At 42.6% G+C, this 17,907-nt stretch overlaps 2 protein-coding genes across 2 annotated transcripts in view; one reads left to right on the forward strand and one right to left on the reverse strand.

The window, feature by feature from the left end:
- Positions 1-8,707, forward strand: part of LOC120024103 (ATPase family AAA domain-containing protein 2B-like) — a 137,293-nt gene extending 128,586 nt beyond the window's left edge. Inside the window, exons 27-28 of the mRNA XM_038968241.1 lie at positions 349-477; positions 5,202-8,707. Coding sequence (XP_038824169.1) covers positions 349-477; positions 5,202-5,243 — 171 coding nt within the window. The 3' untranslated portion in view covers positions 5,244-8,707. The remainder of the gene's footprint in view (positions 1-348; positions 478-5,201) is intronic.
- A 4,314-nt stretch (positions 8,708-13,021) lies between these two features.
- Positions 13,022-17,907, reverse strand: part of LOC120024408 (kelch-like protein 29) — a 131,658-nt gene continuing 126,772 nt past the window's right edge. The window contains exon 11 of the mRNA XM_038968647.1: positions 13,022-13,248. Within this exon, the coding sequence (XP_038824575.1) occupies positions 13,065-13,248 (184 nt within the window). The 3' untranslated portion in view covers positions 13,022-13,064. The remainder of the gene's footprint in view (positions 13,249-17,907) is intronic.

Below are 17,907 nucleotides of genomic sequence, written 5' to 3' on the forward strand. Positions count from 1 at the left end.
AAGGTGGCAAGCTGAGAATGAGCAGGTCAATTGAAAGGGTCTTTGACTGTCCAAAGTGCTTAATTAAAGTAGCAGACAAATGTAAACACTGAGCTAATTATGATTAGCCTTAATTAGCTGTCCCTCTGATCGTAATTGCTTTTGAATAAAGCTGACCTCTCTGTGTGCGAGAGAGTTGCACACGTGATGTGAATGCAGGGTATGCGTTTATGTTCCCTGTTGCATTAAATGCTGTATTTATGTTCTGCTTGTGCGTGTCTATGGCTTGAATGTGTCCCCTCACGAGGGAGCTTGTTGTTTCTCATGCGTATAATAACATAGTATAATGTGTGTGTTCTCCTCTCCCAGGCCCTCTTGGACACAGTGGTACAGAGGAGTGAAGGCTACAGCGTGGACCGCTTGGAGAGACTCTTCTCTCTCCTCAGTCAGTGCATCTACCAACACCGACTGGACTACGACAAGACACGGCTACAGGAGGTTAGACGGACACACGCGTAGCTAGACACACAGACAAAAGCTTATTTGGCCCTCCAAATGCGGTGGATGTGTGCTTGGTTCCTGAAAACTAATGTGGAGTTTGAAGGCTATTACAGGAGTGAATGTAGTAATGACTGTAGCACACTGAGGTTGTCAGACAATGTGTCAGAGGGAGTAGCCAGTGTTGTCGTATTAACTAGAGGCTTATACCGATGTCTCTGGCTAGCGCCGTGAGTGGAGAGCGGGGGTGCTGCTTTGGACACACAGGCTGGTCAGCCGCTGGAGAGAGGAGGGTTGTTTGTATGCCTGGTCAGTGCTGATATTTCTCCTGTAGGGCTGGGCGGTATACCGTATATTATGATATACCAGTATTGATGCAGGGACCGGTTTGGGTTTTTACTTTACCTTCTATACCGGTATTTGAATGTTTGGTTTGTTAAATGTGATACACCATGTGTAATGTCCATTTTTATAGTTTAACTTCGCTACTTGAGTCATCTCTCTCCGTGCCACTTTCCACACAGACCAAGCCACGCCCCCTGTCACTCAAGGAGCGCATTTAATGTTCCTCAACCACGAGACACTTGCGTTCAGTCTGCATGGTCAATGCAGCAATGTTTTCACTTTGCTTCTTAATATAAATCCACTAGCGTTCTATAATGACACTATTAGTTTGTTTCTTTTCTTAGCAAGTTCACGCTAATAAATGTACTGAGTAAGAGCAAACGTAGCCAGCTAATACAGCCTGATAATACCGGTGATGGTGTCGACCTAAATCAGCATGTTTGTGCAACAGTATCTTCTAAATCAAAGAGGAATATGTTAGCTACATGAAGTAGCTAAGAGAAAACACACAATGTAGCCAAAGGTTATAGGGTCCCCTAGGAAACACTTATCATCACCTTAGTTCCTACCCTGTCACAATAACTCCTTCCTGGCATTTTAATTTGTTGTCATCTCAAACAACACTGTATTCAAAGTGCCCACTATTATATTCTAACTATATAATTAGAATAGTCATTCTATTTCCATGATTCCAACAGTTTTGCTCTAATTCGCAACATTTGGTTAAAAATAAGTCCTAGATTATTTGCCCATATCGTGCAGCCCTACGTGGCAGTGTGGAAATTCTCAATTGAGCAGTGGTGTAAAAGTACTAAGGTAAAAAAAAATGGTATCGGTACTTTACTATTATTTGACAGTTTTTACTTTTACTTCACTACATTCGTAATGAAAATAGTGTACTTTTTACTCCATACATTTTCCCTAACACCTAAAAGTACTCGTTACATGTTGAATGCTTAGCAAGACAGGAATATGGTCCAATTCATGCACTTGTCAAGAGAACATCCCTGGTCATCCCCTGCCTCTGATCTGAAGGACTTACTAAACACACATGCTTTGTTTGTAAATGATGTTGAGTGTTGGAGTGTGCCCCTGGCTATCCGTAAATAAAATAAAAACTAGAAAATGGTGCCATCTGGTTTGCTTAATATAAGGAATATGAAATTATTTATACTTTTACTTTTGATACTTAAGTATTCAGTATTGTCATACTTGAGTATTCATACTCAAGTATGACAATTGGGTACTTTTTCCACCACTGCAATTGAATGCAGGAAATGCAGAAATGATAAAAGTGCTGAAATTTGTTTTGGTTGAAGTTGAATTGAACAGTATAAAACAATCAGAATGGAGAAAGACATCACTTAGAATGTATGTGTTGGCACCCTAGGATCACTCACTACTCATAAAGCAGATGTAGAACTTTAATTATTCAAAAACGAAAAAATACCGTCCAATTTCTTTTAAATACCGTGATATAATATTTTGGCCATATCGCCCAGCCCTACTGTCCAGGGAGCGTGAGCAGAGGAAAATTAAATGCCGAAACTTTAATTTTAGTCCAAAGTGTTGGTATTCCTGACTCCATATGGTCATGACTCATATAATGCCTGTTGAGAGCACAATCGGGAATACCAACACTTTGTATTTTTATAAATGAAAACACAGTATTACTCAACAACAACACTTAAATAAAGTGCAATGTGCGTGTGAAATCCATATGTAAACATGGCTCAGACATTGTATAGGCCTATGCTATAATGTTTTGGTACAAAGAGAAAGGGGACGTGTCTGTAGCGCGGTACTTCTCATTTCCCACACCGGGGTAATGTGATGGGCTGTCACTGTCAAGCAGCTTTCTGTAGTAAGCACAACACATGGTGCATTGGCCAATTCTTTGACAACATTATCTTTAGATTGCTTCTATAGAGCGGATACTACCGATTTGTTGAAATGGGTGCGAGGGCGAAATTCGTAAAGTGACCACTTTCACGAGGTGCTAAATCCCCGTATTCTTCTCAACCCCTGAGAATGGGCGCATAGCCATGGCTATAAACATACCTATTGCTCTTCTTTGGCCCAGTCAAAAGGGTTGCTTGAATGCAGAGGGGAGATGAAGTTGTGTTTTTTTTTTGTTAGCGTAAATGTGTCAACATGTCTGAGGTGTTGGCAGCTGAATAGGCTATTCTCATTGAGCAGTGGAGACATACTCTCTCTGTCCATCGCCGTTATAATCTACTGGGCAGCCAAAATGTTCCCAAACTGGAAATGTAAACGATGGAGAATCCTACTGGTTGCTCCACCCCACCACTCGCCGTCGTACAGAACTAGTTCCCGGCTGCGCCTCACAATAGTACAGTTTGAAATGCTGCAATTAAGGTTAGAATTTTGATTACAACGTGCACACTCTAGTTTTAACGGAATAGCTTGTAAAATAGAATGTTTTTTCCCCCCAGCTCAGATTCACTCAAGAGGCATACAACGCAGCATAGCCTACAGGGCAAGTGTATTTATTTATGTATTCATTCGGGTTCACGGTGCGGACCAAACAGTTCGGTACGAATACGTGTACCGTTATACCCCTAACAGAGACCCACACAAACGCAGACACACACTAGCCCTTTAGAATGCACTTAGTTACTTTCTGTTGGTAAAATATGTCTGTCTTCCCTCATCTTGTATGTGCTTGGCAGGGCATGGGGAAACGCAATGAAATGCAACATGTTGTATAAGAGCTTTCCTCTGGTGATCCTAAAAGACATGCTATAGCGCTCTAGTCTCCAGCTGTGGTCTGACTACTACCTTTCCCCAGCTTGAATGTTCTCTGATGTTCTGGAGAAGTGAGGCGGGGGAGAAGGGGAGATTTGAGTGCACACTGCGCATTGATGTCCAGCGTTAGCCTGCCTCAACTTCTGACAGTAAAGCGTGTGTGTGTGTGTGTCAGAGCTGGTGGTCATTGTTAGTGGCAAGCTGTGGGGAGCGTACAGTTCAGTCTGTACGCTACGGAAGGTAAAACTGTTGCATGGGCTAAAGTAAACACTGCGTGTCTTCGCTAGCGAGCGAAGCGTGTTTTGAGGTGTGTGTCAGTGACAGGGTGTGAACTTTAAGCCACATTCTATAGAGCTGAGCTGAGAGAAGCAGGGCGTCTTTCCGATGCCTCAGAAAACAGTGGGTGTTAAAAGCAGGCAAGCCTGATGACATACACAAGTAAGTGTTAAAATCTGTGATTTTTTTTTTTCTTCTCAGATGCAGTGTGAATGGGTTGACAACACTGAGTATACCAAACATTAGGAACACCTTCCTAATCGTGAGTTAAATCGCAGAACAGCCTCAGTTCGTCGGGGTATGGACTCTACAAGGCGTCGAAAGCGTTCCACAGGGATGCTGGCCCAAGTTGACTCCAATGCTTCCCACAGTTGTCAAGTTGGGCGGTGGACCCTTTTTCTTTCTTACTCCTTTTACTCCCCAATTTCCTGGTATCCAATTGGTAGTTACAGTCCTGTCCCATCGCTGTAACTCCTGTACGGACTCGGAGAGGTGAAGGTCGAGAGCCGTGCGTACTCAGAAACACAACCCAACCAAGTCGCACTGCTTCTTGACACAACGCCCGCTTAACCCGGGAAGCCAGCCGCACCAATGTGTCGGAGAAAACACTGTACACCTGGCGATTGCGGCCGGCCTGCCACAGGAGTCGCTAGTGCGCGATGGGAAAGGAACATCCCTGCCGGCCAAACCCTCCCCTAACCCGGAAGACGCTGGGCCAATTGTGCGCCGCCCCATGGGTCACCAGTGCCTTAGACCACTGCGCCACTCGGGAGGCCCTAGGGTGGTGGACCACTCTTGATACACACGTGAAACCCAGCAACGTTGTAGTTCTTGACACAAACTGGTGCGCCTGGCACCTCCTACCAGAGACCCCATTCAAGGGCACTTACATATTCTTTCTTGCCCATTCACCCTCTGAATGGCATATATATATATACACACACACAATCCATGTCTCAATTGTCTCTAGGCTTAAAAATCCTTTAACCTCTCTCCTTCCCTTCATCTACACTGATTGAAGTGGATTTAACAAGTGACATCAATAAGGGATCATAGACTGACAAGGTGAAAGCTGTCATGGAAAGAGCGGGTGTTCTTAATGTTTTGTACACTCAGTTTATATCAGAACTCACATTCTTCACCGTGTTGACTAACCTTTTTAGCATATGCCTATTTTGGCGTGCTTGGCATCAACATTTGAATGAATTGAGCATCTGTTAGCAAGTTTGTGTTTTCAATGGTAATATTCAAGGTATAATTGTGTATCCAGATGTAAAGCATGTGCTACATACAGTATTTTCTGACCTGTTTGTTTTGATGCTTTTGTTTTTCAGGAGATGGAGAGGAAAGTCCAGAATTTCATTACATTCCTGTGAGACAGCCAGGTTTACCCTGAACACACACACACACACACACACACACACACACACACACACACACACACACACACACAAGCCTTTGAGCCAAGTACTTACACACAGAGCAAATATAGAGCCCTGGTCTTAACATGGACGACAGAACGGGGAGAAAGAGGAGACTTTTCTATGGTGCTATAGTCTCAGGTACCCTGGTCGGACCCAAATCCAGTCTACAACCAAACAGACTCCTGGACACGCACACACGAACGGTGAAACGGGCATTCCTGGTGCTATTCAGGTGCTATCCTAATCCTTGCTGCCGGTGGGAGTAACTCGGAAACTAACCAACAAAACAGATTGGGTGATGTCATATCTCAACGACGGCCTACTTTTAAACTGGCCGTACGCAAACTACATATGTGCTTCGTTATGCACACACAGTAATCCCATTCACAGATTGTCACCAGCAGTGCGAGTATGTGCAGTTAGCTTGGAGGTTGAGACAGTCTCCTGTCTTGTCACCATTGCTGAGCCCATGTCATCTCTCAGTAAGCTAGTGAATCAAGATTATAGGCCAGTCATCTCATAGATACAACAGCTTACAGATCATACTTAGTCATTAAACCAGCTTGGTTTGAATAGCATCTGGATCTAATCAATTATGATTTCGTTTTTTTATTTTTATTGATATGGATCTTATAACCACCGTTCTCGCTCCAAACATTGTCCAATGTTCATTGAAATGTTTTTAACATGACCATACTGTAGGGTAAAGTTGGCACTGCTGAGCTAGAATCAATTGCCAGCATGTACATGCATTACAAAAACATCAAATCCCCATTAATAAGGGTGTTACTGAAATGCATCAACGGGAACTGAGGAAGCATTTGTGCGAGGTTTGCAGTGAACATCAAAATAACATTCATTGACAAGACTCTTATCACAGTCGTAGCACACAGATTGACGTGCTGCTTGTGGTAGCTGATTCACAGTTCTGTCTGTAATTCTGTGTAAAAAAAGAAAATCTTCCACACAAGCTGTGCCCTGCTAATTTTTATTTCCTGTCAATCCACACCTAACTAGAAGCAATTCAAATTAAATTGGACACCTTTTTGTAGTTCGCACTGCCTAGCATGTGCCTTATTTAACCCCCATAAAGAACAGCTGTTAAGGTTTTTAATCGACTGCTCTGTTCCATGTAATGCAGTATAGTGAGCTGGATGTAGAAGTTCCCCTTAAACTAACCATATATCTAGGACCAAACTCTCACCTTGACTGACCCAGGTCCAGTGGATAGAAGTCACTTCTACAGTAGGAAAGCAGATCTACTATTAGTCTTTTCCTGCCCACATGAGTAAAAAAGGATTTTATCATTACTTTCATGTCAACGGATGCCACAAATGAGTCACAGCAAACGTGGTGCCAATTTTACCTCAAATGATTGCGTGGCCGTTTTTAGTCGACATTCATAGGAAAACAGATCTTAACTCTATAAAGATATAGATAAGCAACTTACACAGTTGGCTATGTATTATGTTGTGCATTTGATTCATAAAAAAAAAAAAGTTTTTCTATTGTATGATACATTGGAAATGATGTTTTGAATTGTTATTGCATTGATTGTGAAGCTTCTGACCATGAACAAGGCCATTCAAGGCAGTGCCCTGTTGAGGTATAAAACAGCATTCTATTGTTTGTTTATTTTGTTGATGCTTTTGATTGTCTGTCTAGTGGGAGGGATGTAATTAGCTTTTTTCCAGCCCATCCATGTTCACCTTGTGGTAAAGATATGCATTTTTGTTTTTCAACTTTTTCTGGTCTTTCCTTGGCCATGGATGAGTCCATGTTTTGACGAGATGTGGCCAGCCTCAGTTTTTCACATTCACAGCACTGTTAAATGGTGGACTCCGATATGACATGGTTGCAGAAAGTAAACCGCATAATGGGACAGCTTCCGCAACAACTAAAAGTGTTAAAGCACAAGGCTCATCTTCTCCGCTGTTTTGGTGAAGCAGATACTGTGTGTGAGCGAAAACTTGCGTCTCGCTCATCTCAATATCTGCGGCAGTGGAATTTCGCTGTCTACCTTTTAATGCCAGGGTTCTCCAGGTCCTGGAGAATACTACTAGGCATTCAGGCTTTTGTTCCAACCAAATCAACTAATCATGGTGTTCTTCAGGCTTGACTACGATTGGTCTGTAACAAAATCCTGTATGCCTAGCCCTGCTTTATGCTGATCCAACCTCACTCCACATCTGCCTTCTCTTGGATTGCCAGGTGAAGATTTAACAATTAAAATAAATATGAACATATGCAAACTAGCATTGGAATACTGCAGATCGAGAGAAACAAAGCTACCTCAGCTTAATTTATTTGAATGCTAATAAGAAACTGTTTACTGGGCGCAAACAGTATTTTGCCATGTTCCAAACTATTGTCGCAACACTCAGTACAAGTTCTGTGGTTGCTGCGGTAACCCAACAGTTTGGTTGGTTCTCACCATTTTCAGTTTTTTTTGTCTTTATTGCATTTGAGCCGAGACGAAACATACAGCATTTAATTTCAAGGAAATGTCAAACTGTATATTTCAGTTCTGTAGACCGAGACGTCCTAAGATTGCTTTCCTTTCAGATCCCACTACTACACATATTCACTAGTCTTGTCCATCAAGCCACAATCTCTTTTTTTTTTTCATTTGAGGGTGATTGTTTTTGCAGACTTGAATCTCTTTCTCGTGGTGATTTAAATTTGTATTTTATTTATTAACAATTAGACATGTTTTTACATCTATCCATTAAACAGTATTTTTGTACATTAAACAAATTGGCAATAGTTGTTACTCGGTTTAGTGCTGAAGTGAGGTAGCGGATTAGCATGTATTGGAGAATAAAGAAGTTTACAGGTGTCTCAGGTTTCTTCAGGCTACACATGACCTTTCAACTTTCCTATTTATTCCATTGTGGTGTTTTTTTCTTTAGTTTTGTGGTTATGGACTGTGGGATACTGGATGAGGATAACGTTGACTTATTGGAATTTTTACATCAAAACAATAGCGTGTTGGTAGTGTAAATCTTATTCACGTTGCTGACACAATTTGGCAACCATCTTATAAAATCTGTCCCTTTAACATTTGTTTTTAAGAATTGGGTTTTAAAATGTCATACATTTTTGTCATCCTCTCTTGTCAATACATTTGTCAGTTTGGACAAACAACCAATTTTTGTCTGGTAGTTAAAGATGATTTAGTCCAGTATGCACACAATTTTCCATCACTACTTACTGAGTTTCTCTTGTGTGGGATTTATTTAGTAGATTTTGTTTTCGTAGCATCACCATGTTTAATGATTTCTTCTTGAGGTTAAAGTTTATTGAACATCTTCTTCCCCATCAAATGTTACGTTGGTGTAAGTTATTTGAAAGGAAAACTTTTACTGTATTTCTAAAAACTGCTGTGATATACTTGAATAAAGGTACAAATTGTACTTTGTCAAGTTCTTTCATTCCCTCAATACTGGATGACTTTAATTGAGCAGTGTACCTGCCTGTCAAAGGACTGAACATACTCAGTTTGGCTTTGAAACCGATTCCTTTTACTTAGAGGTGGTGAAGAGGTTAGCTATACGCCTCAGAGTTTGATTGCCATGTTAAACAAGAGTGATATTGCTCGGTTCAAAGAACCATTCACTCTACAAGGCTTTATTTAGAAGACCGCATCAAGACTGTGGTTCTGACATCCTCTGGCATAATGGCTTGTTTCACTCAAACAAAAACTACAACAGTTATCATGGTTCAATAATAACATTTGTTAATTTCTCTATTTGGGGACAGATTTACAGACAAACCTGGGCCAAACTTGCAAACATTAGAACAAGTTTTAAATTGAACCAGTTATAATGTAGCATTCTATCAGATAATGGTCCTTGCTATTCGGGATCCTTGGGAAGTCCCTACACCCCCCTCCCCCATTTGAAATTTAAAATGGTAAGGGTTATGGTACAGATAGCACAATAAGACATTTCACCGGATGTATAAATGTGAAGCATCTGGTTGACATTTCCACTCACTACCAAATATGGTGGTGGGAGGAGATGGATTTTGACCGACAAAAACTAGCGTTTAAGAGTGGACAGCGTTTTGTAGAATTTGCTAAAGTTTAAAAAAGAATGGCTTTAGAGTAGACGTTCCCTAATGGAAATATGTAAATAAATGCTAGAACGAGCTTGGCTGCCCACTATGATTCATTTGCTCCCATTGGAAATGACAGGCTCTGGTCTATCTTGGGTTAGTTATAAAAAATCTTTGGTTATGGTTTAGGTATTCCCAGGTACCTGGATAGCAGTACCCATCAGAACCTGGCACACGTTAGTCCAATGCTTGCTAATCTCACCAAGTGGTAGTGATTATTTCCTGTATCAGCCTATCAAAGCTCAAACTTTTTCTCCACAGACCAATGGCATTTTGTAAAATAGGTCAACCTGGCCACCAGAGGGATATATTTTAACCTCCGAAATCAAGGTTTACTTTTGTTTCCCTTCACTCGGTCTGTCTCAAGTGTATAGTGCCAATATTGCATGATCCTCACATCCTTGACTAGGCTGCAAACTTGTTCTTGCACAACAATAATGATGGACGATTATGCAACATGTAAGTGTATATTCGTACATTGTAAAGAATGTCTATAATTGACCACTAATTGGTGGAGTGATGCACTGAGGCGGTAAGCAGAGACTAAGATATAGCTGTGAGTTCAAATCCCCCGGGGCAAGGTTTTTTGAGAAAGAAACGCTCCACTGTTGGTCCTTGAGTCAAATAATGCATATGTGACAAAGTAGATTATAAAAATGCATATGTAAACTCTGTCTATGGAAGCGAAAATGATTTATGTATCGATGCCAGTAGCCTATGTGTTGGTCTGCAAGAGAGACTTCAACAAGAAGCTCCCAGTACATCACTGGGGCTAAGCTGCCTGCCATCCAGGACCTCTATACCAGGCGGTGCCAGAGGAAGGCCCTAACAATTGTCAAAGACCCCAGCCACCCCAGTCATAGACTGTTCTCTCTACTACCGCATGGCAAGCGGTACCGGAGTGCCAAGTCTAGGACAAAAAGGCTTCTCAAGTGTTTACCCCCAAGCCACAAGACTCCTGAACAGGTAATCAAATGGCTACCCGGACTATTTGCATTGTGTGCCCCCCCCCCCCCCCCCAACCGCTCTTTTACGCTGCTGCTACTCTCTGTTTATCATATATGCATAGTCACTTTAACTGTACATACTACCTCAATTGGGCTGACTGACCAGTGCTCCCGCACATTGGCTAACTGGGCTTTCTGCATTGTGTCCCGCCAACCCCTCTTACACCACTGCTACTCTCTGTTCATCATATGCATAGTCACTTTAACCATATCTACATGTACATACTACCTCAATCAGCCTGACTAACCGGTGTCTGTATGTAGCCCCGCTACTGTATATAGCCTGTCTTTTTACTGTTTTATTTCTTTACTTACCTATTGTTCACCTAATACCTTTTTTTGCACTATTGGTTAGAGCCTGTAAGTAAGCATTTCACTGTAAGGCCTACTACACCTGTTTTATTCGGCGCACGTGGTGAACTTAATTTACAAGGTTTTTGCTGCACTTCAACTTCTCTTCAAAACACGTTAAATGTAATTCTACAGTTCAAAGGAAAAAACGACATCTCAACTGCGATAATCACCAAGAGTCAGGCTCACAGCACCGTGAGCTAAACATCAAGTAACATTTTTTTAACGTGTTTTAGTCCATTTGATTAGCAGATGGTGCTGTTTGACTGCTGTAAAGAACACTCGTGGAAGTGTTCTATCAAGCCCAACTACGTTAACGACAGTGGAGGCTGCTGAGGGGAGAACAGCTCATAATGGCATCAAACAAATGGAACCCATTCCACTCCAGCCATTAACACGAGCCTATCCTCACCAATTAAGGTGCCACCAACCTCCTGTGGTCAACGATATTAATTGGAATTAGAACCAGACATAATCATGGCCACCTGGAGATGGGTGTGTGCCCTAGTTAGGACTGGACAGCTGTGATGTAGTTGATGTTGTATTGTTTTTAAAACATCAAATAAAATCATACCAATTTTTTTATTTTTTATAATCACGGCCACCTGGTGAGGTTCGCATAGGGCTACATTTGTCAGGTTATGTAATGGTAACAGCTAACATGTAACCTTTGATTACGTGCAACTATGTCAACAAGTTTAAGCATCAGCCAAATAAAATCGAACTAAAACATAAGGCTCTATTCAATCTGTAAAGCTGAAGCGTAACAGCTTCCGTGACAGAAATGTAAAGGTAATTTCCGACTGAGCCGACATGAAACGTGAATGCAGTCTCCGCTAAATCACGCTGCAAAGCTGAACTTCCGCGACGCGGATTGAATAGAGCCCTTAAACCTTTTCTAATAGTCGCAAGTATGGCCCCACCATTTTCAGTCCAACCTATCAAGTTTTTTTCTAAAAACATTTATACAGAATCACCTTCAGGTTTTAAAATATACATTTTTCCTTCCCGTATTTACAGAATGTCCCCAAAACCCTCATCCATACCCCACCCACCCACCCACCCAACAATGATATACAAATATAAAATAAAAATGGAGGATAAACATAAATCTAGTGAAACATTTTGATCCTTGGAGCCACTGGTGGTTATTGTGCTTTGGCTGTGTGGAGGAGAAATGCCCCATTGTAGTGTCTTTCTCAGACTCTCTGGGATGTCATGATACAGGGATTCCCTCTCTGTCATTCCCAGGTAAGTCATCTGCCAACAGTGATGTTTCTGGCCCAAAAAGAGACTGCAAGTATCCAACATGTCCTTTTAAACCGAGGGGGAAACATCTATACAAAAACAACGCTCCTCTCTCATCAACTGTGGCTCTCTCGTCACAGATTTTTGTTTCATGAATATGTTTCAAAAACCCTGTGGACTTCCTCATCTCTCCACTGTCCCTTTAAGCACTGAGACATCTGCCCAGTTCTCCTGTCCTTCAAATGCCACTACTGAATTTCCTCATAAACCAAGGCAGCCCTCTGATTTGGAAAGAGAAGTTCTTTACTAACAGAAACCACTAGGAGTCACAGAACAAAGACTGGGATGGCTTTTAACATACTTGAGTCACAAACACATAACAGATAAGGGCCTTTCAATTTCAATTGAGGCGATGGAACTAAATTAACTATTTGTATGAAACGGGAAGAGGAGTTAGCAAGAAGTTGGGAACAACAAACCAAGGAGCTTTAGTCTCGAGTGGCCCTGTGCCTATATTATTGGGGGGGGGGGGGTTAAGCTACACTATATGATACATACAGTAGCTTAGGCACCAGTACCTGACATGGCCAAGTGGTTCAAGATACAGTAAGATGCCTACATTCTGCACAGGGGGTTGATGGGGGACTGAAGGGGTGGGGGTGGAGTAAAGACAACAACACTGGCATCAAGTCCCGAGGGGGTTTTAGTTGGATAGTCCAGTCCAGCGGTGCTGACCGATCGACCCCCAAAAGCTGCACACAGAGTGTCCTGTCCTAACCAGACCAAACCGGTCAGGGGGGAGTTGTCCCGAAAGCTTCATAGCTAACATGACACTTTGTTTCTCTCGATAACCCAGCCCCACAGCAGAGGGCGACTAACAATAATTGTAAATGTTTTGACAGTTCTGGGGTAAAAGTGAACAAAGTTCGCCAAATGAAGCTGAAGCACTTTGCTGTTCTACAAGAGGCGTGGGTCTGGGTCGTCCAGAGAAAATAAAGCCACATTGGCTACAAAGCTTTCAGGAAACTCATTCATCACGGAACCGATCTCAGCCACTCTGGATGTACTTCTTGATGATGACACAGCCGTGTCTGAAGAGAGGGCAGGGCAACGACTGGAGGAGCGTCCAGTTGTTGGTGTGGGGGTCAAAGATCTCCATGTTGCCCAGGGCAGGACCCTCGCTGCTCACAATGCCCCCCGTTGCGTAGATCTTACCATCCAGGATCACCGCACTGCAGAGAGAAACATTGAAAAACATACATTTAGTCATTTAATCAGACACTCTTATCCAGTCAGTGGCTTACAGGAGAAATTAAGATTAAGTGCCTTGCTCAAGGGCACATCAACCTAGTCGGCTTGGGGATTTCAATGCTCCCATTCCAATACACCCATTTTTTGAGAATACAAATGTATCTCAGTATTTGTATTACTGAGGTAGCCTAGTGGTTAGAGCGTTGGGCCAGTAACCGAAAGGTAAGTTAAAAATCTGGTAAGGTAAAAATCTGTCGTTCTGCCCCTGATCGTGGCAGTTAACCCACTGGCCGCCCTGGATGTCGATTATGGCAGCCCCTCGCACCTCTGATTCAAAGGGGTTGGGTTAAATGCGGAAGACACATTTCAGTTGAATACATTGTTGTACAACTGACTAGGTTTTCCCCCATTATTCATTTTACACAGTCTTTATTTATCAAGGGTGTCAATTATGGACCTGACTGTATGTTACAGTGTATATATACAGTACCAGTCAAAAGTTTGGACACACCTACTCATTCAAGGGTTTTTATTTATTTTTACAATGTTCTACATTGTAGAATAATAGTGAAGATATCAAAACTATGAAATAACACATATGGAATCAAGTAGTAACCAAAATATATTTTATATTCTTCAAAGTAGCCACCCTTTGCCTTGATGACACCATTGCATTCTCTCAACCAGCGTCATGAGGTAGTCACCTGGAATGCATTTTAATTAACAGGTGTGCCTTAAGTTAATTTGTGGAATTTATTTCCGTCATAATGCGTTTGAGCCAATCAGTTGTGTTGTGACAAGGTAGGGGTTTTATACAGAAGATAGCCATATTTGGTTAAAGTCCATATTATGGGAAGAACAGCTCAAATAAGCAAAGAGAAACGACAGTCCATTATTACTTTAAGACATGGTCAGTCAATCCGGAAAATTTCCAGAACTTTGAACGTTTCTTCAAGTGCAGTCGAAAAAAACAACAAGCGTTATGATGAAACTGGCTCTCATGAGGACCGCCACAGTAAAGGAAAACCCAGAGTTTCCTCTGCTACAGAGGATAAGTTCATCAGAGTTACCAGCCTCAGAAATTGCAGCCCAAATAAATGCTTCACAGAGTTCAAGTAACAGACATCTCAACATCAACTATTCAGAGGAGACTGAGTGGTCGAAGAAACCGCTACTAAAGGACACCAATAATAAGAAGAGATTTGCTCTGCCAAGAAACATGATCAATGGACATTAGACCAGTCGAAATCTGTACTTTGGTCTGATGAGTCCAAATTTGAGATTTTTGGTTCCAACCACCGTATCTTTGTGAGACGCAGAGTAGGTGAACGGATGATCTCCGCATGTGTGGTTCCCACCGTGAAGCATGGAGGAGGTGGTGTGGGGGTGCTTTGCTGGTGACACTGTCAGTGATTTATTTAGAATTCAAAGCACACTTAACCAGCATGGCTACCACAGCATTCTGCGTGATACGCCATCCCATCTGGTTTGCGCTTAGTGGGACTATCATTTGTTTTTCAACAGGACAATGACCCAAAACACATCTCCAGGCTGTGTAAGGGCTATTTGACCAAGGAGAGTGATGGAGTGCTGCATCAGATGACCTGGCCTCCACAATCACCTGACCTCACCCCAATTGAGATGGTTTGAGATGAGTTGGACCACAGAGTGAAGGAAAAGCAGCCAACAAGTGCTCAGCATATGTGGGAACTCCTTCAAGACTGTTGGAAAAGCATTACTCATGAAGCTGGTTGAGAGAATGCCACGAGTGTGCAAAGCATTCATCAAGGCAAAGGGTGGCCACTTTGAAGAATCTCAACTAGAAAATATATTTTGATTTGTTTAAACACCCTTTTGTTTACTACATGATTCCATATTTTTGATGTCTTCACTATTATTCTGCAATGTAGAAAATAGTAAAAAAAAAAAAAACTTGAATGAGTAGATGTGGTATGAACTCAGCAAAAAAAGAAATGTTCTCTCACTGTTGACTGCATTTATTTCCAGCAAACTTAACATGTATAAATATATATTATAAACAAAATTCAACAACTGATAAACTAAATAAGTTACACAGACATGTGACTAACAGAAATGGAATAATGTGTCCCTGAACAAAGGGGGGGTCAAAATCAAAAGTAACAGTCAGTATCTGGTGTGGCCACCAGCTGCATTAAGTACTGCAGTGCATCTCCTCCTCATGGACTGCACCAGATTTGCCAGTTCTTGCTGTGAGATGTTACCCCACTCTTCCACCAAGGCACCTGCAAGTTCCAGGACATTTCTGGGGTCCAACAGGTTCCAGACGTGCTCAATGGGATTGAGATCCGGGCTCGTCGCTGGCCATGGCAGAACACTGGCATTCCTGTCTCGCAGGTAATCACGCACAGAACGAGCAGTATGGCTGGTGGCATTGTCATGCTGGAGGGTCAAGTCAGGATGAGCCTGCAAGAATGGTACCACATGAGGGAGGAGGATGTCTTCCCTGTAACGCACAGCGTTGAGATTGCCTGCAATGACAAGCTCAGTCCGATGATGCTGTGACACACCGCCCCAGACCATGACGGACCCTCCATCTCCAAATCGATCCTGCTCCAGAGTACAGGCCTCGGTGTAACGTTCATTCCTTCAACGATAAAAGCGAATCCGACCATCACCCCTGGTGAGACAAAGCCGCGACTCGTCAGTGAAGAGCACTTTTTGCCAGTCTTGTCTGGTCCAGCGATGGTGCGGTTGTGCCCATAGGCGAGGTTGTTGCCGGTGATGTCTGGTGAGGACCTGCCTTACAACAGGCCTACAAGCCCTCAGTCCAGCCTCACTCAGCCTATTGCGGGCAGTCTGAGCACTGATGGAGGGATTGTGCGTTCCTGGTGTAACTCGGGCAGTTGTTGCCATCCTGTACCTGTCCCGCCGGTGTGATGTTCGGATGTACGGATCCTGTGCAGGTGTTGTTACACGTGGTCTGCCACTGCGAGGATGATCAGCTGTCCGTCCTGTCTCCTTGTAGCGCTGTCTTAGGCGTCTCACTACGGACATTGCAATTTATTGCCCTGGCCACATCTGCAGTCCTCATAACCTCCTTGCAGCATGCCTAAGGCACATTCACGCAGATGAGCAGGGAACCTGGGCATCTTTCTTTTGGTGTTTTTCAGAGTCAGTAGAAAGGCCTCTTTAGTGTCCTTCATTTTCATTACTGTGACCTTGCCTACCGTCTGCAAATCACTAGTCTCAATGTCAACAGTGAAGAGGCGACTCCGGGATGCTGGCCTTCTAGGCAGAGTTGCAAAGAAAAAGACATATCTCAGACTGGCCAACAAAAATAAAAGATTAAGATGGGCAAAAGAACACAGAAGGCCAGCATCCCGGCCATCACCTCTTCACTGTTGACATTGAGACGGGTGTTTTGCGGGTACTATTTAATGAAGCTTCCAGTTGAGGACTTGTGAGGCGTCTGTTTCCCAAACTAGACACGCGTCCTCTTGCTCAGGTGTGCACCGGGGCCTCCCACTCCAGTTAATATTCTGGTTAGAGGCAGTTTGCGCTGTTCTGTGAAGGGAGTAGTACACAGCGTTGTACGAGATCTTCAGTTTCTTGGCAATTTCTCTCATGGAAAAGCCTTCATTTCTCAGAACAAGAAAAGACTGACGAGTTTCAGAAGAAAGGTCTTTGTTTCTGGCCATTTTGAGGCTGTAATCGAACCCACAAATGCTGATGCTCCAGATACTCAACTAGTCTGAAGAAGGCCAGTTTTATTGCTTCTTTAATCAAATCAACAGTTTTCAGCTGTGCTAACATAATTGCAAAAGGGTTTTCTAATGATCAATTAGCCTTTTAAAATGATAAACTTGGATTAGCTAACACAACGTGCCATTGAAACACAGGAGTGATGGTTGCTGATAATGGTCCTCTGTACGCCTATGTACAGTTGAAGTCGGAAGTTTACATACACTTAGATTGGAGTCATTAAAACTCGTTTTTCAACCACTCCACAAATTTCTTGTTAACAAACTATAGTTTTGGCAAGTCGGTTAGGACATCTACTTTGTGCATGACACAAGTAATTTTCCCGACAGATTGTATCACAATTCCAGTGGGTCAGAAGTTTACATACACCAAGTTGACTGTGCCTTTAAACAACTTGGAAAATTATGTCATGGCTTTAGAAGCTTCTGATAGGCTAATTGACATCATTTGAGTTAATTGGAGCTGTACCTGTGGATGTATTTCAAGGCCTACCTTCAAACCCAGTGCCTCTTTGCTTGACATAATGGGAAAATCAAAAGAAATCAGCCAGAACTCAGACAAAAAATTGTAGACCTCCACAAGTCTGGTTCATACTTGGGAGCAATTTCCAAATGCCTGAAGGTACCATGTTCATCTGTACAAACAATAGTATGCAAGTATAAACACCATGGGACCACACAGCCATCATACCACTCAGGAAGGGGATGCGTTCTGTCTCCTAGAGATGAACGTACTTTGGTACGAAAAGTGCAAATCAATCCCAGAACAACAGCAAATGACCTTGTGGAGATGCTGGAGTAAACAGGTACAAAAGTATCTATATCCACAGTAAAACGAGTCCTATATCGACATAACCTGAAAGGCCGCTCAGCAAGGAAGAAGCCACTGCTCCAAAA

The sequence above is a fragment of the Salvelinus namaycush genome, chromosome 29, assembly GCF_016432855.1.
Source record: "Salvelinus namaycush isolate Seneca chromosome 29, SaNama_1.0, whole genome shotgun sequence".
Classification (NCBI taxonomy): Eukaryota; Metazoa; Chordata; class Actinopteri; order Salmoniformes; family Salmonidae; genus Salvelinus; species Salvelinus namaycush.